The 27,785-nt window shown below is 36.8% G+C and overlaps 4 protein-coding genes and 1 long non-coding RNA gene across 55 annotated transcripts; 2 read left to right on the forward strand and 3 right to left on the reverse strand.

Moving 5' to 3' along the window:
* Positions 1-82: 82 nt before the first annotated feature.
* LOC135797115 (uncharacterized) lies at positions 83-1,805 on the forward strand. 2 transcript variants are annotated; one of them, XR_010549456.1, is made up of 6 exons: positions 83-265; positions 983-1,034; positions 1,147-1,198; positions 1,311-1,362; positions 1,475-1,526; positions 1,639-1,805. It is a non-coding gene; the product is annotated as an uncharacterized lncRNA (long non-coding RNA). The 2 variants fall into 2 exon arrangements; XR_010549457.1 differs by lacking the exon at positions 1,311-1,362.
* Positions 1,806-2,801: 996 nt separating this feature from the next.
* On the reverse strand, positions 2,802-17,004 carry LOC135797365 (uncharacterized). Of its 50 annotated transcripts, none has more exons than XM_065309681.1 (12): positions 16,690-16,961; positions 13,474-13,517; positions 6,207-6,262; positions 5,616-5,792; positions 5,028-5,066; positions 4,375-4,425; positions 4,210-4,253; positions 3,879-3,922; positions 3,549-3,592; positions 3,305-3,424; positions 3,115-3,246; positions 2,802-3,046 (listed from the first exon to the last, which is right to left on the reverse strand). In XM_065309681.1, exons 4-10 carry the CDS (start codon positions 5,716-5,718, stop codon positions 3,384-3,386), a joined length of 366 nt encoding a protein of 121 aa, XP_065165753.1. In that variant the 5' UTR covers positions 5,719-5,792; positions 6,207-6,262; positions 13,474-13,517; positions 16,690-16,961; the 3' UTR covers positions 2,802-3,046; positions 3,115-3,246; positions 3,305-3,383. The 50 variants fall into 50 exon arrangements, 48 of the variants coding, with proteins under 48 accessions (XP_065165753.1, XP_065165752.1, XP_065165751.1 ...); XM_065309680.1 differs by having other exon boundaries at positions 6,193-6,262; XM_065309679.1 differs by having other exon boundaries at positions 5,872-6,262.
* Positions 17,005-17,033: 29 nt separating this feature from the next.
* On the reverse strand, positions 17,034-22,334 carry LOC135797360 (BTB/POZ domain-containing protein 7). Its single transcript, XM_065309663.1, has 5 exons — positions 21,961-22,334; positions 20,732-21,799; positions 20,377-20,674; positions 20,128-20,311; positions 17,034-20,067 (listed from the first exon to the last, which is right to left on the reverse strand). The coding sequence occupies exons 2-5, from the start codon at positions 21,760-21,762 to the stop codon at positions 18,893-18,895; spliced, it is 2,688 nt and encodes an 895-aa protein (XP_065165735.1). The 5' UTR covers positions 21,763-21,799; positions 21,961-22,334; the 3' UTR covers positions 17,034-18,892.
* A 697-nt stretch (positions 22,335-23,031) lies between these two features.
* On the reverse strand, positions 23,032-25,483 carry LOC135797362 (protein MEMO1). Its single transcript, XM_065309666.1, has 7 exons — positions 25,295-25,483; positions 25,050-25,131; positions 24,802-24,983; positions 24,621-24,732; positions 24,337-24,556; positions 24,168-24,272; positions 23,032-24,109 (listed from the first exon to the last, which is right to left on the reverse strand). The coding sequence occupies exons 1-7, from the start codon at positions 25,341-25,343 to the stop codon at positions 23,972-23,974; spliced, it is 888 nt and encodes a 295-aa protein (XP_065165738.1). The 5' UTR covers positions 25,344-25,483; the 3' UTR covers positions 23,032-23,971.
* Positions 25,484-25,636: 153 nt separating this feature from the next.
* Positions 25,637-27,782, forward strand: tos (Exonuclease tos). The gene is made up of 2 exons (XM_065309665.1): positions 25,637-26,069; positions 26,127-27,782. Exons 1-2 carry the CDS (start codon positions 25,891-25,893, stop codon positions 27,703-27,705), a joined length of 1,758 nt encoding a protein of 585 aa, XP_065165737.1. The 5' UTR covers positions 25,637-25,890; the 3' UTR covers positions 27,706-27,782.
* The last annotated feature ends 3 nt before the right edge of the window (positions 27,783-27,785 follow it).

Raw genomic sequence — 27,785 nt, forward strand, 5'->3', positions numbered from 1 at the left:
ATATGATATGTGCAGATGTATCACATTGTCGCAGGATGGCGTGACCTGTACCGTTTTCTCACGCTGCGCTTAAGATAAGTAAGCAGGTAACGCAGGTGAGCAGTCGCACCCGGCACACGCATCGGGCCGGGCCGCATGCGTTATGTGCTCTACACGCTACCTAAGTAATACGTTACGTTGTGCAGTGCTGTAAAGTAATTGCTTAAGTTTACAAGTGTTACTGAACGTGGGTGAGGCAACGAGTTGTGTGATGCACCATCGATTGGTAAGTATATAATTAAATTATTCTTATTATAAAAATATATGTGTAGAGCATGCTTGGCCTTGTTTTCTTTTTAAGGTGTTATCCGTGTTGTGGATAAACAACTTGTTTTTATCGCGTCCTCTCGCTCTTGTCGCGTGGAATTATTGAGTTTACAGCGCGTATTGAAGCATGAGTTTAAGATTTAAATTCGTTTCTAACACCAATGATATAATGTTTATATCCTATTTTATTTAATGTTTCTAATGTCTTACTGGAACTTTTACTCGCCTTTTTTTTCGTTCCGCAAAAATTTTGGGCTCTAGCTTGCGATCGATAATAGATGCATTAGCGTAGCAAGGAATCCAAGGGCCCTGGGACAAATCAAAAAATGGGGCCCTAATTTCCTGAATACAACTTTCAAATTTCTCTCAACTGAGCTGTCATGATTGATGTCGGGTTGCAACCTGTCATATTTATTTTAAGAATTCGAGGGTCCCCCAGAGCTTGAGGGCCCCTGGGCACTGCCTAGCCTAGCCTCTTGGCAGCTACGCCACTGAATACGTAGATGCAGATTCTCAGAAAAATGATGTGGACATCATTTGTTTATAAATAATTCTCGCAAGAATTTTCTCTTAATTTTACTAATATTTATTTTATTTAATTTCTTGTTTTTTGTTTACATTACATCTAGGTGCATTGCATTTTTATGCTCGAATGACTAATTTAGGCTTGTTTTAGAGATTTTGCACCTGAGTCTGACATCGAAGAAGGACCATTTTGGCATCAGATTGTAAGTAATTAATTCCTTTATCATTTTCCTAAATAACTTTTGTGATTATGTCACAATTTGACCCCCAAAATTGCATTTTTATGTTCAAATGAATAATTTTTGATGGTTTTAGGGATTTTGCACCTGAGTCTGACATCGTAGAAGGACCATTCTTGCATCAGATTGTAAGTAATTAATTCCTTTATCATATTCCTAAATAACTTTTGTGATTATGTCACAAATTGACCCCCAAAATTGCATTTTTATGTTCAAATGAATAATTTTTGATGGTTTTAGGGATTTTGCATCTGAGTCTGACATCGTAGAAGGACCATTCTTGCATCAGATTGTAAGTAATTAATTTCTCAATCATTTTCCTAAATAACTTTTGTGATTATGTCACAATTTGACCCCCAAAATTGCATTTTTATGTTCAAATGAATAATTTTTTATGCTTTTAGGGATTTTGCACCTGAGTCTGACATCGTAAAAGGACCATTCTTGCATCAGATTGTAAGTATTTAATTTCTTTATCATTTTCCTAATTAACTCAGGTAATTATCTCACAAATTAACCCTTAAAATAGCATTTTTATGTTCGAAAGACTAATTTTTGCTCGTTTTAGGGATTTTGCACCTGAGTCTGACATCGTAGAAGGACCATTCTTGCATCAGATTGTCAGTATTTAATTCTTTTAAATAAATTTTGTGATTATTACACGATTTGATTCACAAAATGTATGCTTGTGTGTTTTCTTTAATAAAGAATATTTTTAAGTTTTTCTAATTAAAATTATTTCTGTTATTTCTACCGGACCACATATTTAACGATCCCTTAAAACATTTATTTTGAAAAGTGCATGCTAGTGCCATCTATCAATTAGAAACTACAACAACCGAAAATTTTGAGCTTCGGTCCGTCACCACCAGAGGCAGCACATTACTAGTTACCGCGAAAACTTTATCAGCCTCCTCAACTTTCTGCGATCCTAATATTCAATCTTTATTTTGTCGACTCTGAGAGACAAAATGACACAAAATTTGGACTCGAAACAGTCGAAACTCAGGTTTTGGTATTCGGATCGCAGAAAGCGAGAGGAGGTAAATGAAGGAGGCGGTAAATAGTAATGGCGGGTAAAATGAATGTTTAAAAATTTTTATTCAGCAAATTCGGTTTTCGAATTCTGAAGGATCTCGACAACTAAGAGGGCTAGAAAATTAAGAACTACATAATCTTGATCCTTGAAAAATTCTCTACAAGGTGGCATCATTATTGAAAAATCATCAAAAGGCACAAAAAAATTTTAAAGAAAAGATTTTATTAAAAAAATGGCAAAAGATTTCTGTTTTTTATGTTGAAAATTAAAAGTTGGAATTTTGAAACAAATTGAAATAATATATATAATAATTTGGCGGGAAGTATCTATGTCCACTTTCTGCGTTCCTAATACTACAGACTGATGAGCAGTAACATTTCAGCAATTTTCTCGACAAATTTTGTCGAGAAATCCATTGAAAATGGTAACAAAATTCTTTTGAATATTAGGATCGCAGAAAGTGCAGTAGGCTAAATCTCTTGAATAGCGGCGTAGTTTTGTTACTCGTGGATAGATGACACTAGTGATACCGTTTTTAAATTAATATTGATTCAATATAAAATTGATTTTGAACTATTTCTCATATCTAGCAGTGGCATTTCGATTAAAGTTTAAGGGATTTATGGATTAATTAAAGGAGTAACGATGTTGTGAGCTATGTTCTCCGTTTAGAACAAGTAAAACAATAAAAATTTATAAAACTACATTTTTATTCAAACATGTAGAATCAGAAACGAAATTTCTTATTATATACAACACTTTTAACAATACAAGCAAAAAAAGAGGATAATAATAAGCAATTATAATACTCTGTTTATAACTTTTAACAAAATAAACAAAAATGATATCAATAGCAGCTTCAAAATGTTGTAAATTCTTTCAATCGTATTTGGAATCATCATCATCACCGGCAATCCAATCTTCAATTTCTTAGACACTATAAACCAGAATGAATAACAGAATAGTAAAATATAAAATATTATAAATTGCCAAAATATAACATACGTTCTTCGTATTTAGTCCAGTTGACACATTCATCTTCCTGAATACGCACTCTACCAGTACGACGGAACCTCTCCACTTGGTCCTTATTGATAAAGTTGGCCATCTCAGATTAGCCAATTCTTCATCCAACAACTGGAAAATATTTATGTAAAAGAAATATACACATACATAAATTAAATCTTCTTCTTACAGGATCCATAAAGATTTCCATTTAGGGCACTGTACGAAAGTAGCGGTAGAAGTGACTCCCATTCAAGGCACCGTACAATTTAGTGCAAGAACGGTTGCCCCACGACATTGCGTTCGCCGGCTAGAACAAAAAAAAAACCACAAAATTAGCCAACCAAAAAACACAAAAAGGGCATTTTTGAAGATTTCCTAGGGGTAAAACTCACAAATTATATATCAAAATTATAAAGAATTTTAATATTTACAATTTGGTGAAAGAACAGTTGCCCCACGACAATGCGATTGCCCGCTAAACAGTAAAAACCACAAAATTAGCCGACTGAAAAACACAAAAAAGGCATTTTTGTTGGTTTCCCGAGGGTCAAACCCACAAGTTATATATAAAAAATATTAGGAATTTTAATACCTACAACTTGGTGAAAAAACTGTTGTCTTACGACATTGCGTTCGCCCGCTAAATACTAAAAACCACAAAATTAGCCGACCGAAAAACACAAAAACGGCATTTTTGTAGGTTTCCTAAGTGTCAAACTCATAAATTATATATGAAAATTATAAAGAATTTTAATACTTACAATTTGGTGAAAGAACAGTTGCCCCACGACATTGCGTTCGCCCGCTAAACAGTAAAAACCACAAAATTAGCCGACCGAAAAATACAAAAAGGGCATTTTTGTAGGTTTCCCGGGGGTCAAACCAACAAGTTATATATGAAAATTATAAAGAATTTTAATACCTACAATTTAGTGAAAAAACTGTTGTCTTACGACATTGGGTTCGCCTGCTTAATGCTAAAAATCACAAAATTAGCCGACCGAAAAACACAAAAAGGCCATTTTTTGTAGGTTTTCCAAGGGTCAAACCCACAAGTTATACATGAAAATTATAAAGAATTTTAATACTTACAATTTGGTGAAAGAACAGTTGCCCCACGAGATTGCGTTCGCTCGCTAAACAGTAAAAACCACAAAATTAGCCGACCGAAAAACACAAAAAGGGCATTTTTGTAGGTTTCCCGGGGGTTAAACTCACAAATTATATATGAAAATTATAAAGAATTTTAATACCTACAATTTGCTAAAAAAGATGTTGTCTTTCGACATTGCGTTCGCCCGCTAATCACTAAAAATCACAAAATTAGCCTACCAAAAAACACAAAAAGGGCATTTTTGTAGGTTTCCCGAGGGTCAAACCCACAAGTTATATATAAAAAATATTAGGAATTTTAATACCTACAACTTGGTGAAAAAACTATTGTCTTACGACATTGCGTTCGCCCGCTATACACTAAAAACCACAAAATTAGCCGACCAAAAAACACAAAAAGGGCATTTTTGTAGGTTTCCCGACAGTCAAGCCCACAAGTTATAAATTATATGAAAATTATAAAGAATTTTAATTTTCATTTCAGTGCTAGAGTAATATATTTATAACACTACACATCGTAAAATTAAAATAAATAATTTGATAATAGCCACCTTCTGTAGCCACTCTGCTACGGACCACCGAATGAAACTCAACTAAATTAACAAAACCCCTCTTGCGCTATCAGAATCCGATGAAAAATTTGAACATTTCACAAACGTTCGCAATAGGATCTGTTTTCCATATTACAAGTAAGTGAAATATACCCCCCCCCCCCCTTCCCCGCAAATTCGCAAGCTATTGCAACACGCAGGTCTTCAATCATTTAACCTAATAATATAACTTAATTATAAACTTACCAATGTAGCGCTCATCGGATTGCAAGGGTACGGCAAGTACTAGAATTAAAAGAAAACATAAACGATACATCCTTTTATTTTACGATAATTATAGAGTTTCATCATGTCATGTAAAGGGTGACAAAAATCACCCTTTTATGCAAATTTTCGCGGGTTGCAGGTCGAATACCTGCAACAAACAAATACAACCCGACGGAGAATTTAATTCCGCATCTCTAGACGCCGCGCTGACGATAGTGAGCCCCCTAGATCGCGCGCAAACACGAAAAAATACAAACATTTCACGAGAAACGGTGACAAAACTCACCCTTTTATTCAATTTCTCGCGGGTTCCTACGGTGCCCTGAACACGAGTCACTTTTACCGCTAGCTTCGTAAGGTGCCCTGAATCGAGTCACTTCTACCGCTAACAAATACCACCCGGCATAGATTTAATTCTGGATTTTTGACGCCGCGCTGATATTAGTAGGCCGCAGAGTTCGCATAACGAAAATATACAAAAATATACCTAATACTGACAATCAGAAGTTTCAAACATACATACATACTGTACATATTCTAAGAATACAAAAATATGATGAGACTTACCAGGAATGCAAATCCTGAGATTGAAAATCGTAGAACAAGTATTGATGCCAAGTAGGAAACATATCAGGGAATGGATTTGCATTAAAACCAGAATTGTTCGCATGAATCGACATTACAAAACTCGAAATTTGGAAAATGGTTGAACTGTACTGAAGGGAAATTCCCGATCAAGTAAAACTGCGGTAAGAACAAATCAAAATAATTCAATGAAATATTTAGAAATATTAAATATAATCTAAAGAATAGAAATACTAACACCGATGAACAAGTAGAAGTCAAACAATTCTCGTGTGCAAGTTGTAGGGTACGGAATAAATATATTTTTATCAGTTTTATTTTCATGCACCAACCGGCCTAGCATCTCACATCAGCCGGCGGAGCAAACCGAAAGAAAATGTCAATAAATTCTCATATCAGGGGCATTCCAGTGTAAACATTAAACATTGGTAAAAATAAGCATTTCCCAGGCGGGCAATGTACTCGTATTAAATTTATAGTAATTCAAACCGGAATGACAATTACAATGACGCGAAACTGAATTATGCCCATGAAATGAAGAATTTAATTATAATCTCACCCATGAACTCTCACCCTGTGCATTGTAACTCATGAAACGTCACTGACCCTCACTGGTATTTCTTCAATTACTATAATAAATGAATAATAAAAGTTAAAACATGTTAGGTAGGGTAAAACACCCAATCGTTGGCACTCCTCCAATTATTGGCACTTTATGTTTTAATTCGAAAAAACAAGGAAACCATAGATAATTCAAGTTTGATATGCATTAAATTGTACAATAGTATATTTTTTCTGTTCAAATTTGACTACACTGTTCCAATAACTAATATGGCGATTTAGATACAACAGCGGATATTTTGTGTTTGTGATTTGGTGTAGTTATTTTGTTTTTTTCTTAAGGTGAGACCTTTTTTAATCATTGTATATCGCAGCTATTCGGCTAATAGATACTTTTGAATTAATTTGATATGCTTAATTACACGTTTAGGCAATAGATTCAAAGATTATTTCCTGAATATATCATTTATCACATTGATTTATTACATGTGCCAACATATGGATCAAGAATTTATCAAAATCCTATTCTTGGCACCCGTGCCAATAACTAAAAGCTAATTATTGGCAGTAGTGCCCATAATAGAATATTGAGTGCTAATATTGTTTTTTTTTATTCATTTAGATTATGATCATGATAGTCATATTAGAACTAACAAAAAGTTAACAATAACAGAAATTAACTTAATGTTACTTTTTGGTTCTAGAACACTGCGAACTAGGTAGGGTATAAAATAGGGATGTTGAGTATTTGTTTTTAAGTAGGTTCATAATCCGACTCATTAATATTTTGTTGGTGGTTAAGCATAAATGTTAAAAGATCTCAAGGATAGCCATTTAAGTACTGATAAAGTGAAACTAGTAGCTTGAATAAGAAAAAGTGTTTATGTTAGGCATAAAAATTGAATTACAAAATATTTTTATGCACATTTTAAATACCTACTATAAGATAGATTAGGTACTTATGTAAATAAAGGCAGATATTTAATTAATAAAATATTGCTTTAATTATACGTTAAGTAAGTATTTTCAACTTTATTGATAGATAGGTACCTACATATCTCCTACTTGAACTACATGCCAATAATTAGACGAGTAGGGGCCAATATTGAGATTTTCTATGCCAATAATAGGATTTTCTGCAGTCTTTTGGATTTTGAGCATATGTTTATTTATTATTATTCAATCACTTATAAACTGTTATAAAAAAACAAAGATTAAAGTATTTTCTTTGATTTTGTCACATGTTTTGTTTATTAACTAATGTAAATGGGATTTTATGACAGTATAATTCCAGACTGACATGCAGTTCTCTCTTAGAGTGCCAATGATTGGGTACTTTACCCTATATAAATGCAAAATAAAAGAATGTTATCAATTCGTGCATCAAAACACGATGTTTGTTGCTGAAATGTGTGTGCACGGTGCATTCCACACGGCGAACGAGATAAGAACGCACTAGTTGTAAACAAACACCGATAAGCGTCAATAGTCAGAAGATTGAACACAATGCTAGCTGGCAATATCGGCACAAGTTAGAAAGGCTTAGATTATAATTTGAATTTAATAAAAGATGCAAACGTTCATATGAATTTACTGTATTAATTAGGTTTTAAGACCGTATTGTTTGCAACAGAGCTGAGATACCGGCAGCGGCCATGATGCACCTGAAAGGCGAACACATGCACGGCGAACGCGACGTTATATCGGATACTGACAGACGCTTAGAATGGAAAACTAAATCAATTACATATATTATTCTAACTTTAAATGAAATCCAATGTTTTTTACGCAAGTGCAGAATAAAATAAATAGCAATTCTTACCAATTAGAAGATGGCCGACGGCACTTCAAAACAGGTAAACAACATAGCCGCGATACACTTACGCGCAAATAATAAATAACAATACTAAAGTTGTACTAAAGTCAAGTTAAAATTAAATAGTCAATTGATGATCGAATATAATACGAATTGGAAAGTAGAAGTCCGGATAATCAATACGAGTCGCCCAAAATACGTCTGGATCAACCAGCGACCGGCACAAAACTGGCCGCAAGCTGCATAAGCAACGACGAGGCAGTTTATGATAAGAAAACAAGAGGTGCGCAAAGCCGGCGCGTCGAACACACGCGACCTTATGCGCGAATTGCATTTGGCTGTTTACCTGGGATCAAAACTAAACTAAGATGCAGCAACATGCGGCGTGAGGTGCTGGCAACGGCGACACACGGCAATGCGATAAGAAAGTGTATATTATGTTCAAACAAACACAATTTTTGTGTCGAAGGTTCACGATTGCTGATAAATATAGAAATAAACAATACAAGTTTATTTTACAATTTTTAGTCCATGGTATTGCCATCTACGAGTATAAATGATACAGTAGTTTCGAAGTTTAGATTAGTAAAAGTAATAAAAAATTAAAAATCGATTTTCGTAATTCTGATTTCTTATGCTGACAGATTGCCAGATTGCCAGATTTTACATTAAATATTTAAGTGATATTTAATTTAAACATGCATCGTTTTTCGTTTACCAGGTAACACATTGATTCGTAATCATCTGCTGATAATAAAAATGTATTAGAATTAATATAAAATTGTTAGTTATATTCATGAAAGAATTGAAGAATATTTACTTAGATTTACGATGCTAATATAATAAACAGTGTGTTTTGATTCCACGAAATAAAGATTCGATACTTGCAGGTAAACAAACTTATCTCTTGCGCGAAATCGCGTGATCTACACGGACACGGTGTGCACTCACTACCACCAACAAGCAATATTTAATGCAAAACCGTACATCATAGCGGCATCTAACCATTGAAAATATTTATCAACTTCAAAACACATTAATCAAATATGCAACAAAAATATGCAAAAAAAGTCAATACATATCTGGAAATGAGGTAAATAAATACAGGCAGATACAGAATTAAATTCCGCATCAGGGAAAATGATTTCTAAGTTATTGTGATACCGCGTTCAAGTGTTATATTCAATCATTTCATTTAATTCAATCGCGAATATCTCGTAAACTAAAAGAGAAAATTAAGATCTGGTCGCAGCGTCTTAATCTACGGACAATGCTCTATCAGATAGGATAGTTAAAACGGAAATCTAGAAAATAAAATTTTAATTCTTAAGAAAAAAATTGCCAAGGGGGGGGGTGCTTGATACTTTTTTTCGACGATTTTCAAAAATTAATATCTCTTAAAGTAAAAAAGATAGCTACCTATAAATTGTTGATTATGAAAGATTGGAAAATTCTTTATTAGATCAAAATATAAAATAATTATATTTCCTACAGGAAAAGGTCGAAAAATGCGACCAAAAGTGCTAAAAAGGGACATTTTGCAATTTTTGCCCATTTTATTCAATCGCGAATATCTCGTAAACTAAAAGAGATAATTAAGATCTGATCGCAGCATCTTAATCTACGGACTATGCTCTATCAGATAGGATAGTTAAAACGGAAATCTAGAAAATAAAATTTTAATTCTTAAGAAAAAAATTGCAAAGGGGGGGTGCTTGATATTTTTTTTCGACGATTTTCAAAAATTAATATCTCTTAAAGTAAAAAAGATAGCTACCTATAAATTGTTGATTATGAAATATTGGAAAATTCTTTATTAGATCAAAATATAAAATAATTATATTTCCTACAGGAAAAGGTCGAAAAATGCGACCAGAAGTGCTAAAAAGGGACATTTTGCAATTTTTGCCCATTTTATTCAATCGCGAATATCTCGTAAACTAAAAGAGATAATTAAGATCTGATCGCAGCATCTTAATCTACGGACTATGCTCTATCAGATAGGATAGTTAAAACGGAAATCTAGAAAATAAAATTTTAATTCTTAAGAAAAAAATTGCAAAGGGGGGGTGCTTGATATTTTTTTTCGACGATTTTCAAAAATTAATATCTCTTAAAGTAAAAAAGATAGCTACCTATAAATTGTTGATTATGAAATATTGGAAAATTCTTTATTAGATCAAAATATAAAATAATTATATTTCCTACAGGAAAAGGTCGAAAAATGCGACCAAAAGTGCTAAAAAGGGACATTTTGCAATTTTTGCCCATTTTATTCAATCGCGAATATCTCGTAAACTAAAAGAGATAATTAAGATCTGATCGCAGCGTCTTAATCTACGGACTATGCTCTATCAGATAGGATAGTTAAAACGGAAATCTAGAAAATAAAATTTTAATTCTTAAGAAAAAAATTGCAAAGGGGGGGTGCTTGATATTTTTTTTCGACGATTTTCAAAAATTAATATCTCTTAAAGTAAAAAAGATAGCTACCTATAAATTGTTGATTATGAAATATTGGAAAATTCTTTATTAGATCAAAATATAAAATAATTATATTTCCTACAGGAAAAGGTCGAAAAATGCGACCAGAAGTGCTAAAAAGGGACATTTTGCAATTTTTGCCCATTTTATTCAATCGCGAATATCTCGTAAACTAAAAGAGATAATTAAGATCTGATCGCAGCATCTTAATCTACGGACTATGCTCTATCAGATAGGATAGTTAAAACGGAAATCTAGAAAATAAAATTTTAATTCTTAAGAAAAAAATTGCAAAGGGGGGGTGCTTGATATTTTTTTTCGACGATTTTCAAAAATTAATATCTCTTAAAGTAAAAAAGATAGCTACCTATAAATTGTTGATTATGAAATATTGGAAAATTCTTTATTAGATCAAAATATAAAATAATTATATTTCCTACAGGAAAAGGTCGAAAAATGCGACCAAAAGTGCTAAAAAGGGACATTTTGCAATTTTTGCCCATTTTATTCAATCGCGAATATCTCGTAAACTAAAAGAGATAATTAAGATCTGATCGCAGCGTCTTAATCTACGGACTATGCTCTATCAGATAGGATAGTTAAAACGGATATCTGAAAAAATAAATTTTAATTCTTAAGAAAAAAATTGCCAAGGGGGGTGCTTGATACTTTTTTTCGACGATTTTCAAAACTTAATATCTCTTAAAGTAAAAAAGATAGCTACCAACAAATTGTTGATTATGAAAGATTGGAAAATTCTTTATTAGATCAAAGTATAAAATAATTATATTTCCTACAGGAAAAGGTCGAAAAATGCGACCAAAAGTGCTAAAAAGGGACATTTTGCAATTTTTGCCCATTTTATTCAATCGCGAATATCTCGTAAACTAAAAGAGATAATTAAGATCTGATCGCAGCGTCTTAATCTACGGACTATGCTCTATCAGATAGGATAGTTAAAACGGATATCTGAAAAAATAAATTTTAATTCTTAAGAAAAAAATTGCCAAGGGGGGTGCTTGATACTTTTTTTCGACGATTTTCAAAACTTAATATCTCTTAAAGTAAAAAAGATAGCTACCAACAAATTGTTGATTATGAAAGATTGGAAAATTCTTTATTAGATCAAAGTATAAAATAATTATATTTCCTACAGGAAAAGGTCGAAAAATGCGACCAAAAGTGCTAAAAAGTGACATTTTGCAATTTTTGCCCATTTTATTCAATCGCGAATATCTCGTAAACTAAAAGAGATAATTAAGATCTGATCGCAGCGTCTTAATCTACGGACTATGCTCTATCAGATAGGATAGTTAAAACGGATATCTGAAAAAATAAATTTTAATTCTTAAGAAAAAATTGCCAAGGGGCTGCTTGATACTTTTTTTCGACGATTTTCAAAACTTAATATCTCTTAAAGTAAAAAAGATAGCTACCAACAAATTGTTGATTATGAAAGATTGGAAAATTCTTTATTAGATCAAAATATAAAATAATTATATTTCCTGCAGGAAAAGGTCGAAAAATGCGACCAAAAGTGCTAAAAAGGGACATTTTGCAATTTTTGCCCATTTTATTCAATCGCGAATATCTCGTAAACTAAAAGAGATAATTAAGATCTGATCGCAGCGTCTTAATCTACGGACTATGCTCTATCAGATAGGATAGTTAAAACGGATATCTGAAAAAATAAATTTTAATTCTTAAGAAAAAAATTGCCAAGGGGGGCTGCTTGATACTTTTTTTCGACGATTTTCAAAACTTAATATCTCTTAAAGTAAAAAAGATAGCTACCAACAAATTGTTGATTATGAAAGATTGGAAAATTCTTTATTAGATCAAAATATAAAATAATTATATTTCCTGCAGGAAAAGGTCGAAAAATGCGACCAAAAGTGCTAAAAAGGGACATTTTGCAATTTTTGCCCATTTTATTCAATCGCGAATATCTCGTAAACTAAAAGAGATAATTAAGATCTGATCGCAGCGTCTTAATCTACGGACTATGCTCTATCAGATAGGATAGTTAAAACGGATATCTGAAAAAATAAATTTTAATTCTTAAGAAAAAAATTGCCAAGGGGGGGGTGCTTGATACTTTTTTTCGACGATTTTCAAAACTTAATATCAAAAGTGCTAAAAAGTGACATTTTGCCATTTTTCAATTTTAGCCCATTTTCTTCAATCGCGAATATCTCGTAAACTAAAAGAGATAAATAAGATCTGATCGCAGCGTCTTAATCTATGGATTATTCCCTATAAGATAGGATAGTTAAAACGGAAATCTGAGAGATGAAATTTTAATTCTTAAGAAAAAATTGCCAAGGGGGTTGATACATTTTTTCGACGATTTTCAAAAATTAATATCTCTTAAACTGAAACCGATAGCTATCAACGAATTGTTGATTATGATAGATTGGAAAATTCTCTATCAAATAAAAATATAAAATAATTATATTTCCTAGAGTAAAAGGTCGAAAAACGCGACTAAAAGTGCTAAAAAGTGACATTCTTCAATTTTTGCTTATTTTATTTAATCGCGAATATCTCGTATACTAAAAGAGATAAATAGGATCTGATCGCAGCGTCTTAATCTACGGACTATTCTCTATCAGATAGTTAAAACGAAAATCTGAGAGATGAAATTTTCATTCTTAAGAAAAAATTGCAATAAACCATAATGTTGCATATATTTTAAACTAAAAGCGACAGCGACCAACCGATCAAAATTGGAAAATTCTGCATTAGATGAAAATTTAAAATAATTTAATTTCGTGGGATAAAAGGATCAAAAACGTGACTAAAAGTGCAATTTTTCTTTTTTGCCCTTTTTTGAATTGCGAATATCTCCTAATTATGTCCGACCGTTCCAGTCGTCTTATTTGAGTCACAGGTAGGTAGTACATGATAAATAGAAAACTTGTTTATAAACAGCAAATGCAAATTTGACCAAAAAATATAATTGAATTATAAACTTACCAGTGTACAGCTTATCGGACTGCCAGGCACAACGAGTGCTGTAACTAAACGAAAACATTAATTAAAACAAAAATATTTCATACAATTGAATTATGTTATAATTAACAATCAACATAAAATAAACCATATGTGCAAATAAACAATATACTTACACGAGCCGCATGGATCTTTCTTAATGATGAGAATCAACGTGGGGGCGATATATAATTTAGTAACCGACATCAAACACAACGCCGAGTGAAGAATGTTATCAAATCCAGTATCACGTGACTTGTAATATACATAACAAACGCGATCAAAAAACCGACATTACCGAATATTAAACAAATTACTATAGTCGCAAAGTACAAATAAATAGTCGATTGATCTTCGAGTATAACACGAATAAACGATACAAGTCTCTCAAAACACAGCTGGATTAACTAGCGACCGGCACGAAACTGCGTGCAATCCACCGATAGTGCATGCCGAAACTGCGTAAACAACGACGGGACAGTATATGATAAGAAAGCAAGAGGTGCGCAAAGACGGCGCGTCGAAGGCACGCGACCTTGTACGCGAATTCGCAATAGGTACATTACCGGTGATCTAAACTAAACTAAGATGCAGCAACATGCGGCGTGACAACGACGACACACCATAAGAAAGTGTATATTGTGTTCAAACAAACACAATTCTTGTGTCGAAGATTGCTTGCTGATAAATATAGAAATAAACAATACAAGTTTATTTTACAATTTTTAGTCTATGTTACGAGGGTAGTCCGATAAGTATTTAGCCTTTTAAAGAAAAACCGAAAATTTTGGAAACCTATCATTTTATTTCTCAACATAGTCTCCTTCTAGCTCGATATACTTGACCCAGCGATGTTCCAACTTTTTTAACCCGTCGGAAAAAAATGTTTTCGGGAGGTCTGCAAAATATGCTACCGTGGCGGCAATGAGCGACTTATTTGACTCAAATTTTTGCCCGGCGAGTGATTTTTTCAATTTTGGGAATAAAAAGAAGTCACACGGGGCCAAATCTGGCGAATAAGGTGGATGTGGCAGCAATTCATAGCCTAATTTGACCAATTTCGCTGTGGCGATGTTGGAGCTGTGGGCCGGTGCGTTGTCATGGTGGAAGAGCACTTTTTTTCTGGCCAAATGAGGCCGATTTTTCCTTAATTCCATGTCGAATCGGTCCAATAATTGGGCATAGTATAGTCCTGTAATTTTTGCCCTTTCTAGGTAGTCAATGTAGATTACCCCTTTTGAATCCCAGAAAACAGTAGCCATCACCTTTCCGGCCGATGGGACAGTCTTCGCCTGTTTCGGAGCACGTTCATCGGGTAAAGTCCATTGTTTTGACTGTTCTTTGGTCTCGGGTGTATACCAGTGGATCCATGTTTGGTCAACAGTTACAAAACGACGCAGAAACTCCTCGGGATTGCGCGAAAACAGCGCCAAACACTGCTGGGAAGTGGTCTCACGGTTGCGCTTGTGGTCCGGAGTGAGCAAACGCGGCACCCATCGCGCCGACAGCTTTTTCATGCCCAATATTTGATGCAGGATATGACCCTCGCGGATTTTTGAGTCACCTTTAGTCGACGGTCTGCTAATACAAGATCATGGACTTTTTTCACGTTTTTCTCGGTGGTAGCTGTTTTTGGAGCACCTGGGCGTGGCTCATCAAAAACCGACGTGCGACCACGTTGAAATTCATTATACTAATTTTTTATGGTTGCAATCGAAGGAGAAGATTCACCGTATATACAGCATCCAGTCGGTTTTTGATTTCACTGCGCAATTTCCCTTCCAAAAACAGGAATCGAATCACCGATCGATATTGCTCTTTTTCCATTTTGTCTAAATACGCGGACACGTCAACTCTCAAACGCGATCAAACCAAAACTAAACGTTTGAACTGGTTTAAATTTTAACTGTGACCCTCTATAGAGACGTACTACACGATAGTACATTTCTTTTTTTGATTTGGCTTCATCGGGCGCCAAGGCTAGGTACTTGTCGGACTGCCCTCGTATTGCCATCTATAAATGCTGACAGATTGCCAGATTTTACATTAAATATTTAAGTGATATTTAATTTGAACATGCATCGTTTCTCGTTTACCAGGTAACACAATAGTCCGTAATCATCTGCTGATAATCAAAACGTATTAGAATTAATATAAAATTGTTAGTTATATTTATGAAAGAATTGAAGAATATTTACTTAAATTTACGATACTAATGTACTAAACAGCAACGGTGTGTTTTGATTCACCGAAATAAAGATTCGATACCTGCAGGTAAACAAACTTATCTCTTGCGCGAAATCGCGTGATCCACACGGACACGGTGTGCACTCACTACCACCAACAAACAATATTTAATGCAAAACCGTACATCGTAGCGCCATCTCACCTTTGAAAATATTTATCAACTTCAAAACACATTTATCAAATATGCAACAAGGGTAGTTAATATTGCAATGAAATTGAAAACAACGAAAGTCAGATACGAAACAAATCAGTATTTAATAAACGATTCATTTAATATTTTCGTACAATAATCAATAAACATATCAGGTAGTGCTAAGTTGATTCGTTTACATACATACGCAATAACGGGCGGCTCTTCATTACGTGCATGCGTGTGTGTATGTGTGACTGTGAAAAACAGTTAAAAGCAGGAAGATACAGAGTTAAACTCTGCATCTAAGAAAATTATTCCAGACTTATTATGAAGCCGTGATCGCGTGTTATATCAATAAAACTACAATTCCAAGCGCAACGAGTACAAGTGCGTATAGACACAACTTTCATTATAACTCGCGGTACGGAATTTTCTTGCAATAAATTTCAATACAGAGAGATACAAAATTAAATTCTGCATCTGGGGAAATTATTCCGAACTAACTGTAGCATAATGTAGCATTTTTTCATAAGAAGAAATGGGCAAATTTTTAGAAATTTTTAATCCATATTATTAATAGAAACATTAAATATAGCAGTATATAAACTTAAAATCCTCAGTGATGTAAGAAACAATTTTATTCTTAGACGCATACTCTAACACGCGCTGTGAACTCAACAAATTCACGCGACAAGAGCGAGAGGACGCGATAAAAACAAGTTGTTTATCCACAACACTGATAACACGCCAAGAAGAAAACAAGACCAAGCATGCTCTACACATATATTTTTATAACAAGAATAATTTAATTATAAACTTACCAGTCGATGGTGCATCACACAACTCGTTGCCTCACTCATGTCCAGTAACACTTAGCAAACTTAAGCAATTATATTACAGCACTGCACGACTTAACGTATTACTTAGGTAGCGTGTAAAGCACATAACGCATGCGGCCCGATGCGTGTGCCGGGTGCGACTGCTCGCCTACGTTACCTGCTTGCTTATCTTAAGCGCAACGTGAGAAAACGGTACAGGTCACGCCACCTGGCGACAACATGTTTTGTTTAGCACATTCAAAGAATTTGAAACACATATTTAAAGTTTGGCGTTATACATTACAGGAAGAGAATTTGCCAGATAGATGGTATAACAAATGCTACAATTGATATATGAATATTTTAATATGTACACTTGTACATAGAGTTTGGAAATTATTTTACTGTACTTTATGTTGTGAACATTACATAACAAAAGTGACATAAAAATCATAAAAAAGCTTTAAGAAGTCTGAACAGGTATGAACAACAACGCTTCGGTCGGTCAAACAAACGATGCTCGAAAAGTAGTCAATGTGCATTTCTTCGCCATCAACTGAATACTGAATATAAACATGACAAGACGCCCGCCCACACAAGAGAACGCAAATCGTATTCATATTCACATTTCCCTTTTTAATATCACATGTAGAGATTAGAAATACAGTTTAGCAGTAAGTGTACATGCACAACTCAAAACGAAATGCCCTGAAACGTTGTTCACCGAAACATACGGTTGCATCATGTTTAAATTGTCCCCACATAGGCGTCTGCATCATTGCCACAATTGAATCATCTGCAGCAGCGTCAAGACAAGATTGGAAAGAGCTGTTTGGTGCGTGCGTGTCGTTCTAATACAATACGGCGAACGAAACAATAAATAAAACCGACTCGACTCGGACTTACATCCTAGTCGTTATCCTACGCTAACATGTATGTACTTGCAACAATCTTGAGATTATATTAACATAGATATTTTAATTATATATCACAAAACTGCGATCTGTGACTGCATAAAATCATACAAACTAATTATATATAACAACATCGATTGGCGAACGCGTGTCGCAAAAAAGAAACCTTATCACAGATATTTTAACAACAAAAGTTACAGAATGATATGCAATAAATAGTCGTGAGAACGCAAAATGATGTCTTGTCAATATCGGATGCTTATCGTCGCAATTCAAACATATACCTAGTTAAACGCTATTTTTAAATGTATGTATATGCTTGTCTGGAATCTCGGTTGAACATCGGAAGTGTGTTTCGGCGCAGACCCGAAACTCGACCATTTCTAATTACAAACTCAAACTCATATCGCTCGTCTTTGTTCATATATTGGTTTTTGCATTGTTTTGATTCGTTGTGAAACGCTAAGAATCAGATTTACTCGAATTATTTAAGTACATAATTACTTCATTCTTACTCAAATTGTGTAATTGCACGCCCGCTAATTAACTTAACATTATTTTGGCCAATTCAGAAATTGCCAAGATTCTTGTTTTTTTTTATATCGACGAGAACGTACGAACGATTTCAATTAATATTTCCTTACGACTTACAGAATTATCTTCTTCATGCTTTCTTACTCAATACGCACGCAACCGACCGACGTGCGCGACGCACTTTCTCGTCTCGCATGCCTCTAACTTTAATATGTATATTGAATATAATATGTTATGTGTATGTTTATATTTACATGTAATAGCATCTAGCCAAACGCACACAGGTACAAGGATACAGAAGTAATCGTTTTTCCACGTTTCTCAGACTGAAAAAACAATATCGTATGTACAACAAAATGAATTACCGTATCGACTAGCAATACACCAGACAATTGAAGTTGCAATGCGTGCTTCAAACAATTCCCGCGCCAATCTCCCGCTAAATCTCGTTTGGACTTTAGTTTAAATCAGTCTGTGGTGAGTATTCATAAATAAAAAGATCGATAAGTCATAAAACTAAAATTAATCAGATATTCGTTCAGAATCAATCGATCGTCATTCGAAGCACACATTGCGTGTTAAAATAAATAATAAATTCGACAGGCTAATGCTAAATAAAATCGTCGCTCGATTCGAAACACGTTTGGAATTGGAGTTGAAATCTGAAAGTTTACCGAATCACAGCTCCGCTGTACTAGAGTTATAGTTAAACGTTTTACAGTACGATACAACTAAGAGTCAAACATCCGCACGACTTACTATAAAAACCTAGGCATCGGATGATAGGTCTGCGGGTCAGTCCGATGCAGGCGGTAGCCAATAGGTGGATAGCGCCTGTATGGGACAGGATGATGCATTGGGTTCGACATGTCCTGAGGTGCATTCATAGTGCCATGCAGGTGTGCCGCTCCATCCCCTAAATCAAGCTCCATCTCCTGTTGTTCTTGCAGTTGGATTTGGCCGAGCGTTGAGGTTGCCATCGCCACATCCGGCATTATATCGGAAAGATGGCCGTCACTGCACGAGCTGCTTTCCGGTTCGCCAGTGTTCACAAAGCGGAACTCGCCCTCAGGTACAATAGCAGGTAATTCGTGTCGCTGCGAGTAAGCGCTGGGCCGCGGGAAGGTTAAATTGCGACCGTAGCAAGCGCGTCCACCTACACCACCGCCAACACCCATAGTGCCACCGCTGCCACTCAAGAGATTCTTATTCGGCGACGCTTGTTGGGATTCAGCCGCGGGCATCACCTCAGTGTCGCTGTGAGCTTCAGGCACACAAAAGCAATTCTCTAGCATATCGGCGACAGGATCCGGCAGATTGAATTCACGTACTACGCGTAGACGAATCTGTCGGCTAATCTCATGTCGTGAGGATAGAGGCATGTTGAGCGCACGTTGGCAGCCGGGACTCTGACGCAGTTTCTGTTCGCGTTTCAGCATCGTGTTCATAATGGCCGGGTCAGGTACAGGCAGTACTGAAGCAAGCACGTCAACACCGGCTGGACCCATAGGCCGTGGTTTCTCATCGACCATGTACAGAGTGTCGGGGATGTCCGGGATGTATCGCAAGCGACGCACCCGCATTACACCGACTTCTTGAACTAGGTGATCTTCGACTAATACTTTTACCTCCTCGTAGTAAGGCATAAAAAGTCGCGGCTGCACAAATAAGCCGTTATTCTTACCGCTACGAATCCAGGCGTTTATGCGCATATTTTCTCGATCTCCGCCGAGCATGTGGCTGGGCGGTGTACTGACCAGCCCGCGGCGGATCGCCTGATTGAGAACGTCGCTGTTCGGCGGAAGGACGTGATCCATTCGCACCAACGGCAGCAAATCCGATAGAATCTCGCGTAATTCCACATCGCTCAAGTCGCGCTTTTTGACACCTTTACGAGTCACCGAGTGTGCGGTGTGATTTAATAAATTAGGTTCTAAAACAATCAATAAAACATCAATAATAGTCATATTAGGAAATTAATTATTATAAATACCTCTATCTTCCATTCGTCTGACTAGTTCGTTTTCGCCCCATTTTAAAACAGCGTGAAGCACTTCCAATTCGCTGGCTTGCAGGAATGGACTCTTCAGCACTTCAATCAGATGAATCTTATCCAACTGATGCAAAACTGCCGACTGAGCGACCGGTTGAAACTCCTCCCTTAGATAATGTAATGCCTAGCGCAAAGAAATAAAAATACATATAAAATAGTATTAAATTTAATGTAAAAATATTAACGTACTTGTCTGTGGACCCACGCTGATCCATGGGGTTGTCTTGCCCATTGCAAAACAGTCGGCAGCGTGTCCAGAGAAAGCAAGTCCAAAATCAAATCTTCGCAGCCTTGCGCCAGAATATCCAGCTCCAAGAAACGTCCGATTTGATACAACTCCATAGCCTCTTCTAAAGCGGAAGGCCGGATGCGTCCCGTGTGCGCTAATGCCTGCGCTTCACCCAAACCACCACCGCAAACACCGCGTGATATCAGAGACAAGTCCACTTGGTCCAAATAAACAGCGTGAAGCAAAACACGCGCATACCTAGATAAATAAATAATATCAATTGTGGTTTAATAGAAGTAAAATTGATAAAATTACCGTTTGGGTATGACGCTTTCATCCAGAACAATCCTAGTGGGAATGTGGAGCGCTCTCTCCGTGTGATCCTCACCACTGCGCGACCTCCGCTGCAGCAGATTGCGGAAAAACGGCGAGCGCGCCGAGAGTATCGCCTTGTGGCATGGCAGTTCCAGCTTAGGCCTGAAACCGTACTCAGAACTGCCGGAATCCGGGCGCTGGCAGTCTGAGCCGTCCGAGGTGAACACCAATGCAGCATCAGCATAATCGCCCGTCTCCAGCAAGTATCGCAGATCGGTTTCCAGGGGATTCGGCGTGCCGAATTCTTCGCGCAGACGCCGCAACAGGTTCATATCGATGTTGGTGTCGTGCGGGCAGATATCCCCCGTGTAGAGGTAGCGCAACAACGCCGAGAATAACTGCACGTCGACGGTGGCAGTGCGCAGCTCGAGGCAAATACGCGCTCCATAACCGGGGCAGCCAGTGAGCAGGTCCCTGAAGTACGGGCAGCGCGCCGACAAAAGCGCGCGATGCACCGGAAAGCACGCGCCGCGGTAGACGAGATCCGCGTCGGTGCAGTATTTAAAGTCGTACAGCGCTGACAAATCCTGTTTGAACGTGGCGGCTGGCGGACGAGCCAACTCCGCCTGCACGCAGAGATCCTTCAATGCCGCCAGAGCTTCGTACTCTTCCAGCAGCGCGGCAATATCAGCCGCGCTCCAATCCGACACCAATTCCCGTAGCATACGACCATGATCGCACGCCTTGGACGAGCGCCGTCGTCGTATGAATTTCTTCTTCAGCGTGGCGAAGCCAGTCACCTTCTTCTTGCGCTCGCGCACGATCACACCCATCATGTCCCTGTACATCGGCGTCGGCGGCTCCGTGAGACTCACCTGGTGTCCCGGTATGCCGCCCGGTTCACCGGCCTGCGCTGTCGACGCGTTGACTCCCATTCTATGCACGAATTCCTCAGTCATGCATTGCTCACTTCCGGCGCCCCACCAGCTCTGCTGCAACGCACATGGGAACAGGCAGCTGAAGAGGTTCATCGCTTGCCCAGACTACCGCCTGACACGCAGACACAGTCTACAACACACCACATGATGCTTATGATTGATTTCTAATTCATTGCGCGACTCTTCCTGCCGAAGTGATGCGGCAGGAGGAAAGTAGGGTAAGTGGTAAACAAAACGTTGACAGTCAGTGAAGGTTAGTAAGGGTGTGTGATGAAAATGAGCGATTTATACCTGGGCGATACAAAATCATGATGATACGACGCTGATGCGGCATGCACGAACCATCAACATGCGTTGGCGCGAACATTAGACCGATAATGACCCGCAGACGTAGCCATGTTTATGCCTCTCCATCGACAGCGGGCTGGCGAGCGCACAAAAAAATAACACTGCAGTCAACGCGTTGAATTATTCAATCCGCACCAACTGAGACAAACTCCGCGCACCAACGACAAGCGCGACTGTTGAGTGTAGAACACACGGGGAGTCTTCTGGAGGGTGAAACTTCAGCGTGAATTGCTTCTCACAGCTGAAAGATCGCGGAAAACGAGCGCCTCGAACACCATTGCGTTTATCTACTGAGACAAAACTCTTGTTTGTGCGACGAAGCGGTGTTGCCGCGCGGTGCTCCGAACTTGCACGATGAGATTATATAAACTAAAACATTATTTAAACATTAAAAAACACAAGAAAACAATAAACAAATATAAATATTTACAAAATAAATAATAACAAATATTATTTATAGCCTTTTTAAGTCATAAATTGCGCTTTTTAGAATAAATATCTGTAAATATTTGTAGAGGGCGCTGTTGCATGTTTTTAAACAATTCTTAATTTAACTTTAAACAACCGCAAACAAATAAAAATGTATACTCACAGGATGTTAAATTAAATAATTCATTAATATTTACATAAATAAAAATTACTATGCACGGCATAAATGAATTAAAGAAATTAAAATTTCAAAATGGCAACATTGCTGACCTTAAAAGTCTTCACTCACGATCCTATACGATTGATGAAACAAGCGCAACAAAGATTGAGACGATATGCCGTAATGAGTTTAATTAGAATCAGGAATAAAAATGCGCTGACCATGAAATATACCTTCCGTTAATTACAGAGATAGACATGGTGCTGTTGTTGACGGCATGTGCGCTCAACTATCCGGCAATCTGCCGCAACACGAAAGTAGGTCGCGCAGCGTCTGCACATCAATACTTCCATCATGCTTGAATTATTTCCCAACAGCAAATTATCCAATTAAATACATTTTTGAATATTAAAGATACACAATAATAAATATATTATTTCTTATATTCAATAATGCGTCATATCATCAACAGCTAGTATTATTATCGAGGTAAAATGCAAAACTATGATAACAGATATGCCGCGATCCAGTGCCGAAAAGTCACAGTCTTTTAATGCGCACAAACGTAGGCCTTGAATAAAATAATAAAACTAAAATCAAACAGGTTAATTCCTCCGGAAACTTAAACGTTAGTAAGTAACTAAATTCGCTGCTTATAGATAAGAATATAAAAAATAGTGATTCCAAGCACCTATGGAACACCCACGACTTAAATATCTAAAGCCACAAATTACACATACATTGTATTAGTGTGCACTTTGTGTGTGTATATGCTATTGCAAGTACAAATACGTTTACGATTAGATACAATACAATTCAATCAGCTCCTGAGGCGGCAAAACGTAAGTAAACATCGTTTAAGAATTGAATACGCAACAAATTGTACTAAAAAAAAGGGGAAAACAAAAAATACTTACTCTCCATCCCCGCAATACAATTAATATATCACTGTGTATATAATAATATATTCTATATGCATCTCTTTTTAAATTTATCGTCGAATTGCTATTTTGGTATGAGGTCCGAAGTTTTCATGTGATTTATTTTTCGTTTCTTCGCCGCGCTACCCAACTCGCAGGACGTATTCAATTGGTGTGCGTGGCAGTGTTGAATCAGTTGATCAGCGCCTCAATTATTTGACTGCACCCCTCGTCGCTAGTAGTTAATATTTATAATATAAAATCGAAATCGTAATATGCATCTGAATTTGACGTTTGTTTTGTTTGTTTGTTGACCTGAGCTATTGCGGTGTTTTTAAAGTTCGGTTCGTTTGGCTGTCGATTGTGATGTGATGGTGGTGGTTACAGTTACAGCGGATCGGTGGCCACGTGTAAATCGTGTATAGATAAGGCCTCAGGTTAGGTTTCATTCGAAAACTAAAGCCGCCGATGCGTAACTCACCGAGCTGTCGTTCATATTCCGACACTGGCTCGATTGTGCGTATTTTAAAAACTTCAGACTTGCGTTTTGGCTGCTATCGTTGCGCAGCAGTTCTTGAACAGCCTAAATTGATCAAAATTTATTATAAAATCGATAAAAATTGTCGAAATTTTTGTAATACCTGTAAAAGTATACCTATAGGATGTCTTCCACAAATAGTATTACCATACTTTTTAATATAATTCGTAAACTCGGTTGGATTTAAGTTTTCAATGATGTTCATTCCCTGAAATATCAATTTTTACGTTTACATTTGTGTTTTAAAGGGATTTTTGTTGATTGTAGCTTACAGCCTTGTCTAATCCTTCAATCGACTGATAAATGTTATCATATGAGCGGTCGTAGTACGTGTAACGGAAGCGCTGCCCCCAATGGCAGAAGTCCGATGATATCACAAAGAGGTTCTGAGGATCGCCCAAGAAACTGGACAGGATGCGGCCGTAGCACGCCTCTTTCTCGGGACTCAGCGAGCCGACCAGAATTGGGATGATAGTGAATTGATTCTTGTATCTGAAAACAAAAACAATCATAAAACATCAAAATATTAAAAAAAATGGCGGAGTACTAAACTTACTCCTCCATAACTTTAGCAATATAAGGCAGATGCATCTCAATGCTATGTTCATTCTCATCAGTCCCCATGTCCATCCACTCAAATTGTCCAGTAGCAGCCAAGTCACTATTCACTATCAAATAAATAATCAAATAAATTAATATCGATTTTTTTTTTTGGATGATTCACTCATAACTCGCACCTTTGGAGTCTATATGAAGATCATACAAAGGTGTCCGATATTTTTGTGCACTCGATAAGGCACAGCCAGACAGTCTAACGTGATGCGATGGTCCTAGAATAAAAATGCGCCGCACGACGATAGGGCTGATCTGCCTGTAAGCGTGGCCGCCGCACGCGCCGCAGTATTTATACCCAGCATGCCTGCAAACAAGTCATTTCGTTATCAGTGGAAAGTGAAACAAAAGAGGTGCGGATTTTTTTAATTACGGAGCGATGATGGCCCGAGCTGGGCCGTGAATGAGATCGGCCTGATTGAGCCAGTAGTCGAGCTGTCTGGAGAGTTCGGGACCTGCGGAGACAAACGCAAAAAACAGGCGCATGAGAGAGGCGAGATCGAAGTTCTTTGTGCGGACCGACGATGGGTCAATGACATGCGCCGCCAGACGTGTTTAATTTACAAGTGTATAATGATCAGCTGATTCGAAGTGTGAGAGAATTGAAAGGAAGCTCACCTGAGTCGGTGTACCAGCTGCCGGCGTGGGCGGCTCTACGCACGGGCATCTCGATGGGGCGCTGGGCGAACTAAAGTGATTCGCGGAGAAAAAAACGCTACTGAAACAACGCAGGAGAGATGAAGAAAAATTGAAATCGCGCAGCGCTATTATGGACTGATTCGACTGATTTGACGTGCGCGGAGCAGCGCAGGACAAGGCACAAGAAGCGCAAGCCCAAACACCACGACGACCACGCACGATGAAACACGAACGCACAGAACCAACAATTTAAATAAACACAAACTTACAATGTACATAGTTTTACAACAACTTGAAATTAAAACAATTGATTTATATTACAATTATACTCACATTATAAATGTTAACACATTATTCTGTTATTCTTTTCGTATTTTTACCAAACATAACCCTAGATTATGTTGGTAGCGCCGCGAGAATTAAACCCGCGAAATTTAGCGCGATCCATACTCATTCAACAAACCGTACGAAGAGAATTCTTGAATTTAACCTGGAATCAACAATAAACCAAAACATTCCCACAAATAATTCCGCATAATGTTAAGTCATAAAACAAGTTAACTAATAATACTGCCATGGGTATCCAGGGACTTCTCCAATTCTTAAAAAACAGTGATGAAAATCTAAGTGCTATCAAACCGTCGCATTTAAGCAAGCTACGTGGAAAAAAGGCCGCAATCGATGCATATTCCTGGCTACACAAGGGTGTTTACACCTGTGCAGATGATTTATTCCTCAATAAACCAACTACCAAGTAAAACAAATCAATTTTAAGTCATAAAACTCATAATTTCTCATTTTTTCTATCTAGGTATGTTGGTTATTGTCTTAAAAACATTAAAATGCTCCTGGATCATTCCATAACACCAGTGCTGGTCTTTGATGGAGGCAGAATGCCCTTCAAAGTAGTTGAACAAAAAAGAAGAGAAGACAGGAAAAGAGCGAAGAAGGAAGCAGATGACCTCATTGCAGCAGGCCGAATGAATGAAGCCTACTCACAAATGGTTCAAAGTATAAATGTAACTCATGAAATGGCTTCTAATTTAATGAAAGCAGCTAGGAAATTAGGTGTGGAGAGTGTAGTGGCTCCCTATGAAGCAGATGCACAATTAGTTTATTTAGAAAAATCCGGTTTAGTTGATTTTATCATCTCAGAAGACTCAGATCTGATTGTTTTTGGTGCTCAAAAGGTCTTTCTTAAGATGACCCCTTCAGGACATGGAGATCTCTTTGATGCTGACTGTGTTGAACTATGTCTGCAGGCTAATAAACGCCTCAAAGGCAATTTTCTACCTCAAAAGTTGCTGTTTTCTGCAATTTTATCCGGCTGTGATTATCTTAAGAATCTGCCAGGTATCGGGCTGATCAAAGCGTGGAAGTTTATGAATATGACTGAGAATACTAATATAAGACAATTCTTGACAAAAATACCGAGTTACTTGAAACTATCTGTTGAAATTGATGATGAATACAAAGAGGGGTTCATTATGGCATGGCTCGCGTTTCAGTATCAGTTGGTTTTTGACACGAGGCAAAAAAGGCGGGTTCCTTTACACGCTGTGACAGATGATGTCTCTAAAGATGATTATGATACGTTTTTAAGTCGTTTTGAAGGGACTAGTGTGGATCATTTGCAATTAGCGCTTGGGAATATTGATTCCAGACAAAAAGAGTATGATAATTATCATCCACATATGTTATCTTATTTATATTATGGAGTGGAACAGGCAAGTAATAATATTACAACTCCTGAAAGTCCTGTGCTTGGATTCAGCACAGAAGGTGTGTACAAACGTAGGCAAAGCAAAAGAAAAAGCCTTCCAACAGAAGAGGCAATATATCAAGAAGATGAAGATATAGCAAATTATTACAAAAATATGAGTCCGAGAGTTGTCCCCAAAAAGGAAGAATCTCCACCTGTGCAACCACCACGCAAACGTATAAAATGTAAATTTTTCAAGTACAAATCACAGGATGATGATAATGATGACTCTCTAAAAGTACAAAGTCGTTTCTTCAAGAGTAAAGATGAAGATATAATAACAAATACTCCTAACGAAAATATAGATAATCAAAATGAAGATGAAGATGACCTGAAGAAAGTATATAAAGACGCTGGAATTGAATTTGATTCCGAAGCTTCAAATGATGCGAATGAAGCAATTAAAACCACACAAAAAGAAGAAATGAAGACTCCCGTGAAAGATGATGTTGAAGATATTGTAATCACACCTGACGTACCAGAATCTCCTATTATTACAAGTCAAGCCGAAAAAATCAAGCCTAAATTTAAAGAAATTCAAAATATAAAAAGCTTTGCAAAGGCTAAGAAACCACGAATTGTTCCTAAGAATCAGCCCACTTTATTAGGGTTTTTTAAGAAGCTGTGAAACGTATTATTGTATTAAGTATTATTTATAATTATAGTTAATTTTTTTACCGACATTAAAGAATTTTTCATTGAAAATTT

Source organism: Atheta coriaria, unplaced genomic scaffold (assembly GCF_025399875.1).
Source record: "Atheta coriaria isolate IRGN ID8LTWV9N9 unplaced genomic scaffold, Caltech_Dcor_3.1 hic_scaffold_8_pilon, whole genome shotgun sequence".
Classification (NCBI taxonomy): Eukaryota; Metazoa; Arthropoda; class Insecta; order Coleoptera; family Staphylinidae; genus Dalotia; species Dalotia coriaria.

What these genes read in the sequence shown, in the direction of transcription:
- LOC135797365 (XM_065309668.1), bottom strand. Translation starts at nt 13,695, where the DNA reads ATGTCGGTTACTAAATTATATATCGCCCCCACGTTGATTCTCATCATT. An exon ending in GAAAGATCCATGCGGCTCGT is followed by an intron (nt 13,518 to 13,625) that starts GTAAGTATATTG and finishes GTTTTCGTTTAG; the next exon opens with TTACAGCACTCGTTGTGCCT. An exon ending in GTCCGATAAGCTGTACACTG is followed by an intron (nt 5,067 to 13,473) that starts GTAAGTTTATAA and finishes TTTTAATTCTAG; the next exon opens with TACTTGCCGTACCCTTGCAA.
- LOC135797360 (XM_065309663.1), bottom strand. Translation starts at nt 21,762, where the DNA reads ATGAACCTCTTCAGCTGCCTGTTCCCATGTGCGTTGCAGCAGAGCTGG. An exon ending in GAAAGCGTCATACCCAAACG is followed by an intron (nt 20,675 to 20,731) that starts GTAATTTTATCA and finishes TTATTTATCTAG; the next exon opens with GTATGCGCGTGTTTTGCTTC. An exon ending in CAGCGTGGGTCCACAGACAA is followed by an intron (nt 20,312 to 20,376) that starts GTACGTTAATAT and finishes TCTTTGCGCTAG; the next exon opens with GCATTACATTATCTAAGGGA.
- LOC135797362 (XM_065309666.1), bottom strand. Translation starts at nt 25,343, where the DNA reads ATGCCCGTGCGTAGAGCCGCCCACGCCGGCAGCTGGTACACCGACTCA. An exon ending in GCTCGGGCCATCATCGCTCC is followed by an intron (nt 24,984 to 25,049) that starts GTAATTAAAAAA and finishes ACTTGTTTGCAG; the next exon opens with GCATGCTGGGTATAAATACT. An exon ending in TTGAAGGATTAGACAAGGCT is followed by an intron (nt 24,273 to 24,336) that starts GTAAGCTACAAT and finishes TTGATATTTCAG; the next exon opens with GGAATGAACATCATTGAAAA.
- tos (XM_065309665.1), top strand. Translation starts at nt 25,891, where the DNA reads ATGGGTATCCAGGGACTTCTCCAATTCTTAAAAAACAGTGATGAAAAT. An exon ending in CTCAATAAACCAACTACCAA is followed by an intron (nt 26,070 to 26,126) that starts GTAAAACAAATC and finishes TTTTCTATCTAG; the next exon opens with GTATGTTGGTTATTGTCTTA.